Source organism: Pieris brassicae, chromosome 1, assembly GCF_905147105.1.
Source record: "Pieris brassicae chromosome 1, ilPieBrab1.1, whole genome shotgun sequence".
NCBI lineage: Eukaryota > Metazoa > Arthropoda > Insecta > Lepidoptera > Pieridae > Pieris > Pieris brassicae.
The window spans coordinates 10,103,788-10,118,192 of record NC_059665.1 but is presented as its reverse complement, the minus strand read 5'-3'; the positions used below and the strand labels follow the sequence as shown (position 1 = coordinate 10,118,192).

At 30.6% G+C, this 14,405-nt stretch overlaps 1 protein-coding gene across 7 annotated transcripts in view; it reads right to left on the bottom strand.

The window, feature by feature from the left end:
* LOC123707333 (innexin shaking-B) overlaps positions 1–14,405 on the bottom strand; it is a 70,464-nt gene that overhangs the window by 18,454 nt on the left and 37,605 nt on the right. For 3 of the 7 annotated variants that reach the window (XM_045657310.1, XM_045657288.1, XM_045657321.1), the window contains exon 2: positions 7,605–8,258. The exons of 1 other annotated variant lie outside the window; for it this stretch is intronic. In XM_045657310.1, the coding sequence (XP_045513266.1) occupies positions 7,605–7,976 (372 nt within the window). In that variant the 5' untranslated portion in view covers positions 7,977–8,258. Of the gene's footprint in view, positions 1–7,604; positions 8,417–14,405 lie in introns of all 7 variants that reach the window. 3 more of the 7 variants (XM_045657277.1, XM_045657330.1, XM_045657299.1) reach the window with 2 other exon arrangements.

The window sequence follows — 14,405 nt, the reverse complement described above, 5'->3', positions numbered from 1 at the left end:
AGGCCTCAGATTTCTGTGAGACATTGTCTTTTTTAAAAGTTACTTAACTTTTGTGATCAGCGTTTTGTGTCTGACACAGGTCGTCGAGTTTGGGTCTTAGGCATGTCGGTTTCCGCACGATGTTTTCCTTCACCGTAGGAACCATTATTAAAAGCGCAGATATACAGAAAGTACATGGGTGCATAGCTGAGGTTCTACCTTTCGACTTAGTAGGCGGTGAGACGGACGCTGATCCACCTAGACCATACCATATAAAAATAATAGTTCTCCTACAAATTGCTTGTTTCATGTAATAAGAAGAATAATAGAAGGCAAACGGGCAGGATGCTCATCTAATGTTAAGTGATACCGCCGCCCATGGACACTCACAATGCTGGAACGCTCGCAAGTGCTTTGCCAGCCTTTTAAGAATTGGTACGCTCTTTTCTTTAAGGACCCTCAGTCGAATTGGTTCGAATACTTCACTGGGCAGCTCCACATATTAGAGGACCCGACAAAAACTACCTTAAGAAAGACCCAGTACATGATGTTCAAGTTATATAATATTTAATTATTTTGTCATCACACAATTAATTATTATAGTTATTATTGAAGTGAAACTTCTTTATCGGTCTTGGAAAAAAAATTACCGTCACATTTTTTCCGTTACGAGTCTTGCCTCTACCACGGTTCATTCTAAAAGATTTGAAGTCATTAATAAAAAATATATAATAAGCATAACAATGATAGTAATAATTCTATTACAATTAATGAATTTCTGTAATAATTCTGTAATAAGGTAAAATGAAATAATTGTATTATTTGTATTCATGTCTATGATAATAAAATCCTTTTGTTAAACTTTATCTAATTTAACTTAATTTAACCAATTTCTATAAAGTTGCATACAGTAGTTAATTTTTCGTAAAATAAGGTCATAAAGAAGTTTCACTTCTTACGTGGGTACACATTTTTATTTCACTAAAAACTTATTCCAAAAAATAAATTTACCCGTTTACCAGCCGTTTACTTTGTTCTATGATTCACATGATTTAACCTTTTATTACATTTACTTTCAGAAATTCGTGTACATATACGCTTCTAGTTGGCAAAGAAAGTATCATTCTTTTAAGTACCTAGTAAATATAACAATTAAGTTCAATTAATAAAGTTCGTTTACAATACGTATGAACTTTAATTAACTTATCATCAATTATTTTTAGTAGAAATAAATCCCGTAGTGCCCTTATTAAAGTTTCATTTATACCTGAATTCAAAAACAAAAACATGGAGTTCAGTATATGTTTAATATATTATGCTATGTATTAAGATAATCAGAAAGCTAATGTATTATTTAATGCCAGTTGACAATCTCGTGAATAGTGGTCAATAAAAACTAAATTAAGTATACATTTATTGAATCACTGTGAAAGGTACAGAGCCGAAAGTTTAACGAGTAAACGTTCATTAATAAGCTTTTTATAAAGTTGATGATTATTTAAATCATCCTAATCCTTGGGATTGATTTGCTCCAGTTGAAACAATTTGTATGACTCAAAACATAGCGATTAAAAAGAGTGGCGGAAAGTTTCTTGCCCGCCCTTGACTTGTGAACTGGTAGTAAATGTAAATTTACAATTAATTTAACTTCTTTAATTTTACTTGTTTACCTATATAAATAAAGTTATTTTGAGTTTGAGTAAGACAAATGTATCAATTGAATTGCATGACTATGTTTACACTTAACGTGGTTAAATCAGATCTGGAATACTGGGAATTCAAATCGTCTGTCAGTTTACTTATCGTTAATTACAGGAACCGGTAACGTTACTCTTATTCCAGTATAAAAATAGTATCATTTCCCGTTATGGGTGTAAATTATGTTTAAATTAGGTCGCGGTGTAATGGTGTCTGGCGTCCGCGCGCCGCTCAGGATCATTTGTACTTTGCGCTGATTATCTTCAAGGCTTTATGAGCTTAGGACGAGTTCACATTACATTTTAAGGGAATCTAGAGTTTATTTAGAGTATCAGAGAGCTCGATTGATTGCAGGATTCTCTCTGAACGCATACAACTCTGTCAATATGTCTAATTAGTGTGGATAAATGAAAATTCAAAACTGTCAAACTTTCATGTGTACCTGTAGTAATAAACTAGAACAAACCCGTAAATATTTTGTTTTATTACAGATAATCACTTTAAGCGTAGCTTTTATTAATTTAATTATGTAATTTATTATTTTTACATAATTGATTCTTCTAATATTTTAGAATTTCAACACTTATTTATTTATAAAAGCTTGCCAATGTTCGGCCCACTGATACATTGGTACAAGGATAACAAATACAATCTTTAATGTGACAAGTACTTATAGGCAATCATACCATACACGAAAAGATAATAAAAAAATAAACAAAACAATTGAATTATTAAAACTTAACGAAAATTGATTTTAATGTGTGAGGGGTGCAACTATTGATATCCAGACCGCTCTTCTATCGGAATGCTCAATATGGATATCCGTAAGTTTTGGCCAAAATACGAAAGGGACAAATGGAATGATACCTGGGGTATCCAGTAGAACACTATAATGTGGTTAACAAATTATAAAACAATGCAATAATTAATGTAAATTCAATCATTTACACATAAACAATAGAAACTCCAAATTATACGCCACACATTCACATCCTTAATAAGTCATTTTGTATTTGTGTACTGCAAAGCTGAATTCGCTGCCACAAAAAATGCTTAATCAGATTTTGTGTGAAATGTGTTCTGCCCTATAAAGTCAGAAGAAAAATTAGCATGTTGTTGGATTTACGGAGCCACATTTCGCGATCTCGACTGCAGCTTAGCCTGATGTTATTATCACCGCTTTTGGAATTGCTAATGAGCCGTACTTTATGTCCTTACGACTTTCTAGGTCTTACTTATTAGATTATCTGTTTATTGTCCGTCCCAACTTCTGTATACACAACAGGAACAAGACTTGCATTTGCGGTATCTCGGGTACATAGTGTCAAAATATTGTAGAACACTAAGACTGTTAGGAACATTATCTTAGCCTAAAGATATCTACTAGTATTTTGGAAAATGTATCATCATAATATTATACTTATTAGCCCAATAATAATTATAATAATTACAATAATAATTATTTATTACAATAATTATTATTGTATAGGCTAAATTATCATTCATGTAAAGGCACACTTTCTTTGTAAACTTTATTGAAGGAAGAAAAAATTGAATTGACCCAGTGCAAGTTACATTTGTTATGACTGTTTTGAATACATCGTGCTACCAAAATATAAATATGTTGATGTGTGTTAGGCACAGAAACTACTTGTTTATGAGTAAAAATTGTCTATGCAGTTATTTGAATTCTCAAAGGGATGTACCGCAACCGGAACATACAATTTTAACACAACTAAATTAATTTTCTTAAAATCACATACATATTTAAGACATAACCGGAAAATCAGATTATCTTTCGTAATAGCTTAGACAAGGTGAGTAATACAGAAACGAGGCCGAAGTAACAAAGGTGTTAATCGCGAGCTTAGTTCCGTCATTAGCACTATCGAAAACCGACTGTACCCTTTTTGTTCACATTATATAATTATTATGGCATCATGGTTTCCAGTGTTCGATTTCTTAAACAAAATAATTATCATAAAATATAAAAAATTCAAAATTTAGATTTATAAAATACTTAGGTTTTATTCCGGATAAGCGAACAGTTTCTATGGGGTAGCATAGCAAAATTTTCTATATATATGTATATAGCTGCCAAAAACAAAGGCTAAGTAAAAAACATAGTTTTAATATATATTTGTTTAAGAAGCAAATCGTCTGTTTTATTGGTATGTAACTTACATGTGGTATATATTTAATCATTATTTTACTGATACCACTATTACCACTGTTTCGGAAGAAATCAAACCCTCTTTACAAAAATTACTTTTTGCTTTATCTCCCAATTTATGAGACAAAAGGTTTTTAATTATTATTTAGTTAAACAAATTAGTGTAGGCGATTAGATTTTTCACTAAGAATAACACACATGAACGGTTATGAACGTCAGTTAAGCCTGTTTACATTCTGTTCAAAGAATTGCCTTGACAAGTACAGCTTAGTAGCTCTATCGGGTTCAAATTTAATACAAATGAATATAGTTTTATTCCATTTTCTTAAAATGTCTATGGGGTATATGTCGATAATAATAATTACAGAAATGTAATACTTTATCTATAGTTATTCTGGAAGGAGGAGAGCAGTTTGCCCTAGTGGCTTCAGCCTGCGACTCACATCCCTGAGGTCATAGGTTGGAGCCTGTGCTGTGGCTGTGCACCATGTACCATGGCTGTGCACCATTGGTCTAATTATCTATGTGCGCATTTAACCATTGCCACAGACCACATTCAAAAAATTTAAGGCCTAACCTTCCATTTTTTATTCTGAACGGTGGAGGACTAACATAAATGCTGACGTTTGCTTTTTAAATCAATCGAAATCGGACTTAAAATTATGAATTTAACTAACATTTAATAAATATATTAAATACCCGTGATATTGGGTTATTTTAATAATAAAATATTGCTTCATAAATTGAGTATATTTATAAAAGCCATAAACCAATTAATTGATTTTTGTTACAACATTATCTCTAATAATAATTTGCGGTACTATATCCACATGTTACCGACGCTAATATTGAGTAATGCCTTTTGGCACCAATCATGATATTAAGCGGTAATAATACTACAATGGCTCAGTGGTGTCTATGGAATAGATAAACAAGGATCTAATAGTAGAAACCGCAAGTATACTATTGAACCTATAAAACTAAAAAGCTGGTAAGACACCGTCAAACAAATAATATTTCCAACAAACTAGGCCTCCTGGTAGTTCTGCTAACAGATGGCGTAGTCTTGCTCTTTCACGAATTTTTTAAACGATATTGGCATGTGTTTAGACGAATCTAAACGTATTTTGATTTGATTGAATGCTCAATTAAGAAGGCAATGCCCTCCCAAAAAGCTACGACTCGTAATAGTAACGGCTGGTGGTTCCTGTCTAAAAGTTTCGGTTTAATACAAACTATTCACGTAACTCCGTCGCGTTCCGTATACCTTCAGTATATAACACAAATTACCAAATATATATTTAATGTATCTAAAAAAATTATAGAAGATATTAAAAAAAACTCTAGTATCAGTTTTTAGATATGATGGCTTTGTTATTCCTCTTTTCAATGCATCCTACAATTTATTATATATGTACATATCTTTTTTAAGTAGGTAATAATTGTTAACTGCGTTTTATGTTTATGTTTGAATGTGTATTCTGTTTTTGACTTTTGTGTATAATGTATGTAATTGTATAGATGTTGTATAGTAGCTGTTGGAATACTGATAAGAAAATAAATTAATAAAAGGTTAGGTTAAATATGAAAACATATTACATTTGTAGACGTAAAAACTAAGTAAATAAAAAATCCTACTAAACTGTTATTTTCTAAACTATCCTTAGACACTTTTAACCTTGGTAATAATACCAGAAATATTCACGGCAAGAGCAGATTACTCTGCTTTCAAATTTATGTTTATTCACTGATAAGAGATCTGGGTTATGGATTATTTTCACTATCTATAAAGTATTATGGGGTACCGAAATAACTATGACCACGTTTATACTTCGCCTGATCGTGAGACATTTCACTATAGTCTGTGGTTTAGTTAACTAAGGCAACCTTATAAAACCTCCTTACACGAGTGCCAATTAGACAATTTATATCAAAACTACTTCTAATACAAAAACTATTGTCTATGACATATAATTCAAAGATAAAATTTCTATATTGTTTTTGAACCTTATTTTTTTATTTTATAAAAAAAAATATTTATAAGGCACTGCTGTGTGATAGAAAGATGATCTAAGCATGTAAGTCGTAATTAGTATAAGTAAAAAAGTAATTATATTTCTTAGATAAGATTCTTTAGATTATTCTATTATCTGTTAACTAATATAACTGTGTAACATGACAATAGATAAAAGGTTGAAATGGACAAAAATAATTATACATTGGCAACCACGCGATGGAAAAAGGAAAAGAGTAAGACAGAGCAAGAGATGGGCACACGATATAAAGAGAATAGGAGGCACAACTTGGACAAGAAGAGCTAATATCCGAAAATGAAACGGGTCATATTATGTATTAGAATTAAGTTTTATTGTGAAACTTAAGTAAGTATAAATATATTTTACTGGGTGTCACCAATAAAGGCTTCATAATAATAATAATATAACTGTTAATGTTTCATTAATTTGTTTGTGAGTCTGTAGAAAATGCGCTAGATTTGGCTTTTCATTCATAGTTTAATTCTGAGATATTTTTTCAAGATATAAGTGATTGTTATCCTACGTATTTAATAGTTCCTATAAATATTTTTGAAATTATAATTTGTAAATGTAAATAATTGAACACGTTTTTAACAATTACAAATTACTTTATTCTAATATTTGAATTTATAAAGAAAAGCTTGTCGCAATAGAGCAAGGCGCGCGAAACTATAACACCTATAAATAGAATATTTATCAGGACCGTTTTACAATTTTTATTACTGCTCTTTAACGGGCCGTTAATCTCGCTAATCTCGTGATCATAAGGAATTTGTAATCAAAATATTGGCCGGCTTTGATCGTCATATTTTGTGCCTAGCTTACAATCACTGTAATTCTATAGTGTCCAATTATTCCTTGACAGTATTTGTCAATCAAAACAATATCATTATAGACATTGTTAATAACTATATATTTATCAATAGTATATATATATAGGTACTTTGCAGTAAAGGACGTAATACAATTTAAAAACGCTGTTAAAAAATAATGTCATAATAAAACCCTATTATTTCATATATTGTACATTTAAGCAGCCTTAAAACATTACACGCAAATATGTATGAACATATTTATTCAAACACTTTAAAATGCCTGATTTCACTGCTGACCTCAGGATCCATTAATTTCACGTAACTTTGTGATCGGTTTCCATTTGATAAATTGAAAATTTTCTTTAAAAAATCGCATATAGAGATATTGTACTCGTAATTTATTTGAAAATGTTATTTTAGTCTTACCATTGAACCCAAAACCTCAGAATTAGCCACATTAATACAGTAATCAAAGTGATTTACGATATACATTACATATTTAATCTCGCGGAAGAGATTGAGTTGTAACTCATTTCAATTTCCTCTAAAAATCTTTTGATGAATGACTGATATCTTGCATCCTCATAAGTTATAAACATACGATATCATTAGACGTAGTATGGACAAGGCCTGCCCTGATAATTTCATATAAAACATATAATTTATACATAATTTTTATTTGTTTATTATGTTTGAGACCAATGGGGAGTACTATTAATTAGTAGGCAGTGTATTAATAAAAACTAGCTTTGTAGAATATAAGTTAAATTTGTATCGAAAAGATGGATATAATGTAATCCATATTATTATATATTATTTAAATATAATAAAATAAGCTGGCGATTTATTTATTTATAACCAATTCTTATTCGTTTATTAAATATAAATTAAAATAAAACTCACCTGAAAGAATAGGCAAAAACACACCCATTGGTAGTATTTATAAATCTTCCTATCACTCATATCTTCCTTCCCTTTCTCTCGGCTGTTCCCGATGCCTGGGTATGGCACCTCGACGCCGACCTTCTTGTTGAAGAAGCTCTTAAGGGTGTACGTTGAATGTATCCAGCAGTATGTGTTCAACACGTCCTCTGGTATATCCTTGGTGTGGATGCAGTCTATTGGATTTCCGACGTACTGTCTGGTCGTGACGATAAGGCTGAACGAGATCAGTAGTATGACAGTTATAGAATAATGTAGCCTAAACACCGGTGAGTCGATGTGTACATAGTTCACCTTTATGAGATTTTTTAATCCGCGAAAAACGTCTAACATCTTAAATTCAGTCCACACCACACTTTGAATCCATTCACTAACATTATTTTACTCTATTTATTGTTGTAAGCACCAATTGAATCGATAGTTCGATGTTGTTAAGGCACTTTTTAATTTGGCAGTGTTGTCATTATCAAGCGCACCGTTCTTGTATCTTTTTTGGTATTTTTATAAACTTTATGAACGATACCATTGTGTCATATTTTCTACGTTTCATAATTGTTTTGTGTCATTTATCTGTCTTATCCATGATGTGATAACGTAGAGAGATGTGTCATCGAGCTGCGGGTGAATTATATATTCTTAATTAGGTGGAGAGGTTTCGTGAATAATTGGAATAATAATAGTAGTTTATATTCGTTCCAGCCGGCACTTATACACCGAGCTAAAATTTACGCTGTCAGTTTAAACGGTAGTCAGCCAAAATCGTCCGGTTCATGCTAAAATAGTTTTAATTGCTTTATTTAGAAATATACCAATTCAAGGATTGGACAGTGAGCGGTATGTAATACTTTTGATTTAAAATTGTTTTGTTTAGACTAAATAAGATTTAAGCGTGCGACATTTGTTAATTTATTTCGTGTCTAGGTCGCATAAAACAGTCTAAACAAAAAGCTTACAAATAAAGATTACGAAATAAATAAATACAGAGTTTCGTATAACAAATATTATTTATTAGTTCAACGTAGAAAAGACCAAGGGGAAGAAGGGGAAGAGTAGAAACGTTAGCCGGAGAGGAATGGAGAAAGAAAGCCATGGATTATATTTGAAAAAAAGCCGGATGTATGGTGTATAATCAATTTAAACTATATATCCATCATTTGTATAGATTGGAAATAAACAGGCTTTATTATAATTATTGCAACGAAGACAAACAATTTAAACTCATACATAATTTGAGCATTTATATATAAGATGTATGTTACAGCATCCCAAGTAACAAAAATTATTTCATCTGAACAAACAGGGCCAATTAAGACGTAGGAAGTACGCGTTCTAATTATATTATTTACTAAAAACGCTTCCACGTACCGTCTGTTGTCATGTAAACATAGCATAGACGTATTACCTTAGAGACGGCATATAAATAGACAAGGAACAATTATTGTATTTGTTACGACGTCCGGGCACCTTGTAATAACTAAATTTGTCTCGATCATGTTCAACCGCATATTACCTAGTTACCATACCAGGTAGGGTTTTTATCATTGGTATTTAATAAGAAACGTAAAACTAAACTGTTCTTTGGTCTACTTAGCATGATCGACTGCAACTTTCATAGCGCGCTCCCTGTGTTTTTGTATTGTTTCGAAGTGATTCAGACAATATTTGTATCACTACTCAACCTTGGTTGCACAAAAATTTAAAATTGAAGTCAATTGGAATGTTGCCTATCTATTGGAATATTGATAGCTCTGGTGCCGATCTTTTAAAGAAAGGATTATACGGTACCTGTCTGATACGTGTTTGCTAGTTATTTTTATAAAAATAGTTTGTAGTTTCATTTTTAATTTATTTTATATATGTTTTTAATTTTTATTGTATTTTAATTTAATTTTTTGTAACATTTATGTTTACAAATATATTTTAGAAATGATAGTCTGTAAAAAATATTGTAAATATAGTATTATTATTCAATAAATAATAATAAAAAATATAAATAGGATCGATTATTTATACAGTACAAAAATGTATTACCTTTTAACAAGAACAAAACTTTCTAAAAATTTCTTGAGACCGTTAATTTCTTTCAATTAAATTCTGAACAACACGTTAGGTCAGAGAACAATAAAACACGAATGTAGGACTTCAAAGGAGTCGTAACCTGTCAAAACGTACACCAGGTGAATATCATCATAACTGCTCATTGTAAATTATAACGTCTCATGACGAAATACATTCGGAATCGCAGATTTGTTTATTTGTATAAGATTTTGACATACGGGAGCCGTAGTACGCGCTAAGTTCTGAATTTTAGCACTTTGAAGGTCACTTGAACCGCAGCTGTCTTGATTTTTTCGTATTTGTTCGTATGGTAAGATAAAATATATTGAGAAAATCAACACATCTAAGAAGTAATTAATAGAAAGTTTTTGTGAATGAAGTTGCCAATGCAAATAATACCATGGTACGAAAATGCTGATCCCTCTAAATTGTTCAATTTACATGACTTTTGACTGTATTGAATTCTTAAGAAATCAGCTATACGCAGAGTACGTTATATTTCAGAACGGCTATTAACTATCCTGATATATCCGTTTGACCGAGACTTTTGCATTTCTTACAAGTAAGCACGGCAGCAGATTTATGAGATTAAAGAAAATGTAAATTCCAGTATGCTTTTATACTATATCACCTTGATAAACATGTGTATTATTCATAAATAAGGGATCAAAGAAAACTTTATACTTTGTCATAAACATTTTTACGTTTTACAATTTATGATTATTTAAACACTCTTTTGAAATGTGATGTGTCACTTCTAACAAGCATTAGCGATTTAATAAAATGTGGTATTAAAAAAAAGAGATTAGTCATAGTGACATATATATATATATATCAGAGACAATGTATTAAGAGAAAACGATGTCATTTGTTTTATTAAAATGGTAACACCACAGAATATTATAGGTTAGAGGTTGTAAATTGTCAATATCTCAAAGACAATTTATGAGCATTGAATCGATCGTTGAGTCCAGTCGCTCTCTAATCAGCGCGTGCGCTGGATCAATTGAATTATTAATGAAATAAATATTATTTATTATATCATATGATTGTCATCATAAGTCCATATTATTATGTTAGTTACAATATATTAGGTATATTTAATCATAAAAATAAATAGTTGCAATCCAGCCTTTCCGCTATTACTGTCAGTATTTTAGTATTCAATCTGGGTTGCATAGGTTAAAAGGCTTTATTAATTGTTAAAGACAACTTTTCCTCTAATTTCCCGACCGATTTTGAAAAAAAAAAAACAAAGCTAATTCCGTCAGGCTTCATGCCATGAAAATTCGTTTTACATTTAACCGACTTTCATTTCATATTGAGGCAGAAAATGTGGAAATATCACTCCAATCTTGTTATGAAAATTGTGATCGATACATGTATTTATAATGTTTAATTTTTGTTGATAGGTTATTTGAGTAAAATAAAAAATAATTTCGATATGTCTATCATATGGTCTTAATGACATTTGAGATTAATAACACACGCATATAGCGTGTTTAAGAAAATAATAATTAAATGGATAAATAGAAAACTAAAAAAAAATGTTTCTCTGGTATACCTTTAATGCAGGCAGCATTTCCTTGCTATATTGCGATACTTATTCCTTAAGCGAGGAAAGCACCAACTCTTAATTAATATATATAAATTAAATAGAAATTACATGCGATTAACAAAGACGACTGGAGGAATATTATATTTCAAAATTCTATTCCAGCTCTTATTCCAAAGATATATTAAAACTACAAAAATTTTGCATAAATGCTATTTAACCTTGTAGTAGTTAAGTATTTTGTTTCTGTTTCTTTAGATACTTCATAATAATAGTTTTAATAAATAAACCCTCTACTCCCCTGCCATATTATCCAGGGACTTTTTATACCACATTTTTTCCAAAAATAAAAACAATATACATTTAATTAATTCTACATTTAATTAATTCTACTAGTTCGCGAATGGCAGGCGTCGCGAAACTCATAATAATAGTTACACTACGTTATATTATTATTTTAACAGTTTTGAATTATTTTGTCATAGTTTTGTGCGTACAACTTTTATGATGCTGTGGGTGTATGGATCAGACGACAACGACCATAAATTGCACAATATAGTTTTTTCATATAAGTGTTTGTAGCAAAACCGGAGGTAGCTGTTCCTCGTCTAGGCGACGGCTCAATTACTTCATTATACCAGCCCGAGATTATCTCAATAATTGCAACTATTGGCAGGTTTCCATATCGCTCGCTCTGATAGCGAACACCCTTGTAAATCGAGTATTATGCCTCTAAATAAATGCTATTATTGGTTGAGTGGTTTAGGTATTTATGTACAGAAGGAATACAAATTATAATGAAAATACCTCTATGAATCACAGATACATCTTTTAGAAATATATATATATATATATTTATTTATTTATATATATATATTTATTTATTTTAAAAAGATGTACAGAGGGTATATATTTAGTAAATAATCAACTGAATTGTAATTTTACAGCATTAGTTTAAGTTTCTCTCAATATGTTTTTGTAAAGATAGTATCTTTCATGTAGTAATGTATGTATTGTTTAGTATTCATATATATATATATGAATACTAATAGATACAACATATTATTAAGTTTTCGATGATATCCTTTATACAAAGATTCTTTTATGAGTTCGTTATGAAGTAGAAAATCCATATAGTAAGTTTCGTAAATAATATGTATATCTCAAAATATAGGAGTAAATTAACACAATGGAATTCATTGTTTGTGGTATTATTGTGTACATAACATTTGTCATCTATTAGAAGCAATGTGAAGTGTAGAGTTTAGTTTTATTATAATTATGTAAATGTTTACGTGAGACACATAATTAAACTCACTAAAATATAGGCCAAGGTAAAGACAATACACCAAAACTAGTGTTATACGATTATAATAAATTACTGCCATTAGATAATCTATGGAAAGCCAGGGTTGCAAAATTCTATTTTTTAGCTTTTGATAAGGGTTACAACTCAGAACTCAGGTTTCGAGATGGATATACATAATGTTAATCTATGGTGAAATTTTGATTTATATATTATTATATTAATTTTGCTACGTGAAACTATCCACATGATTGTCCGTTGAATTTTCCATTTATCTAACGTATTTTTTTAAAGAAATCAAGCCTAATCTTTGCAACTTCACAGAAATAGATGGCTTTAATATGGCAACATTTCAATAAACTAACCAAAGTTAAGCTGTCAACTTGACATTTGCTTTGAATGCCTTATATATATTTAATTTATGTTTATCTATATTAATATTATGAAGAGGTATAATTTTGTTTCTTTTTGTATAGACGGCAAAACTACTGGATCAATTTAAAAAAATCCTTTCACCATTGGAAACCCACGTTATACGTTTATCAGAAACGTGGATATATAATATTTCCTAAAAAGTTAGGGTAAGTATATAATTGTGTAACCCAAGGTGTGAAAAATACCAATAACAATTCCTATAGCGCGTACGATGCGGAAACTATTGACAATATAGCGAAGCGATGTAGTACAGTGTTATAAAAGACATCAATATCTATCTAAGTCTGCGATAACTGTCTAACAAAAAAATATTTCTCTTTATGCCGACCGAATTAATGCGGTTAGAACCACTGAGCCCAGCTAGTATCCAATAAAGAAGTTTTCTGAATGCGTTGTACCTACTCATATAGACCACATAAAAACAAATATGAGGTTTTAATACTCTGCTAATCGTAAAATGAACTATTTATGTAGGAAAGTTATGTGTAATATTTGGTCTTCGTTTATGTCATCCCTACATATCTAGAATTGGCACCCGTCGCCCGCCCACAGCGACAAGCTTTAATTAGATTGTATTATTCATTCACTAATTCGAAACTGAGCTTTATTCAACCAAATCGTGTGTCACAGATTGACGAACTTTCACAGACTATTATCTATGTTCCTAATATTATCTAGATAGACTCAGCCCTAACAACCGAAATCACAGACGTACCATAATATAATGGCGCGAAAATTAAAGATGGAAACACCGTAACGAGTGATTTATCTTGGTTATGTAACTGGTGATTCTGGAACCAATTATAGGTGAAACTGAATTCAGATTTTGCGGCTGATAAAGTATTTCAATATTCGTCTTTGGTTTGATAGGTAGCGAAACAAAAGCTTTATCAATCTATATCAGATTATAATAGAAATGTTTAAAGTACTAACATACTCTTATTTTGGCCCTTCAATGGTAAACCTAAGATTCAAGAAAGGATATATACCATATAACAATAAATATATATGGACAAACTGCAATTAATAATTCAAAGTTGTTTTTAAACATCAAGAAATATTTACAGATTCACTTATGATTCGTCTTACAATTCTCTAGCATCGAGAATGCTGATGCCAAGAAATTTAACGTTTATTTTTTATGACTGTATTCTTGTACCTTCATATTTAATAAAATCTTAAGTACATTTTCGTCGAGTAGAGAAAACAATTCATTTTTTAGTAAAATTGAAAAATTAAACGACAAATATTTTTCTTTCTCCCAACTTCAATATATAAAACTAATAAAAGGCATTGCCATATTCTGGATCTCAGATGTCTGTATCTGTTCCGTGATCTAATAGGCAGGTAGGTGGTGAACCTTTCGTCGAATTTTGGGTCTAAGTCAGATGTTTTTCTTCCCCGTACG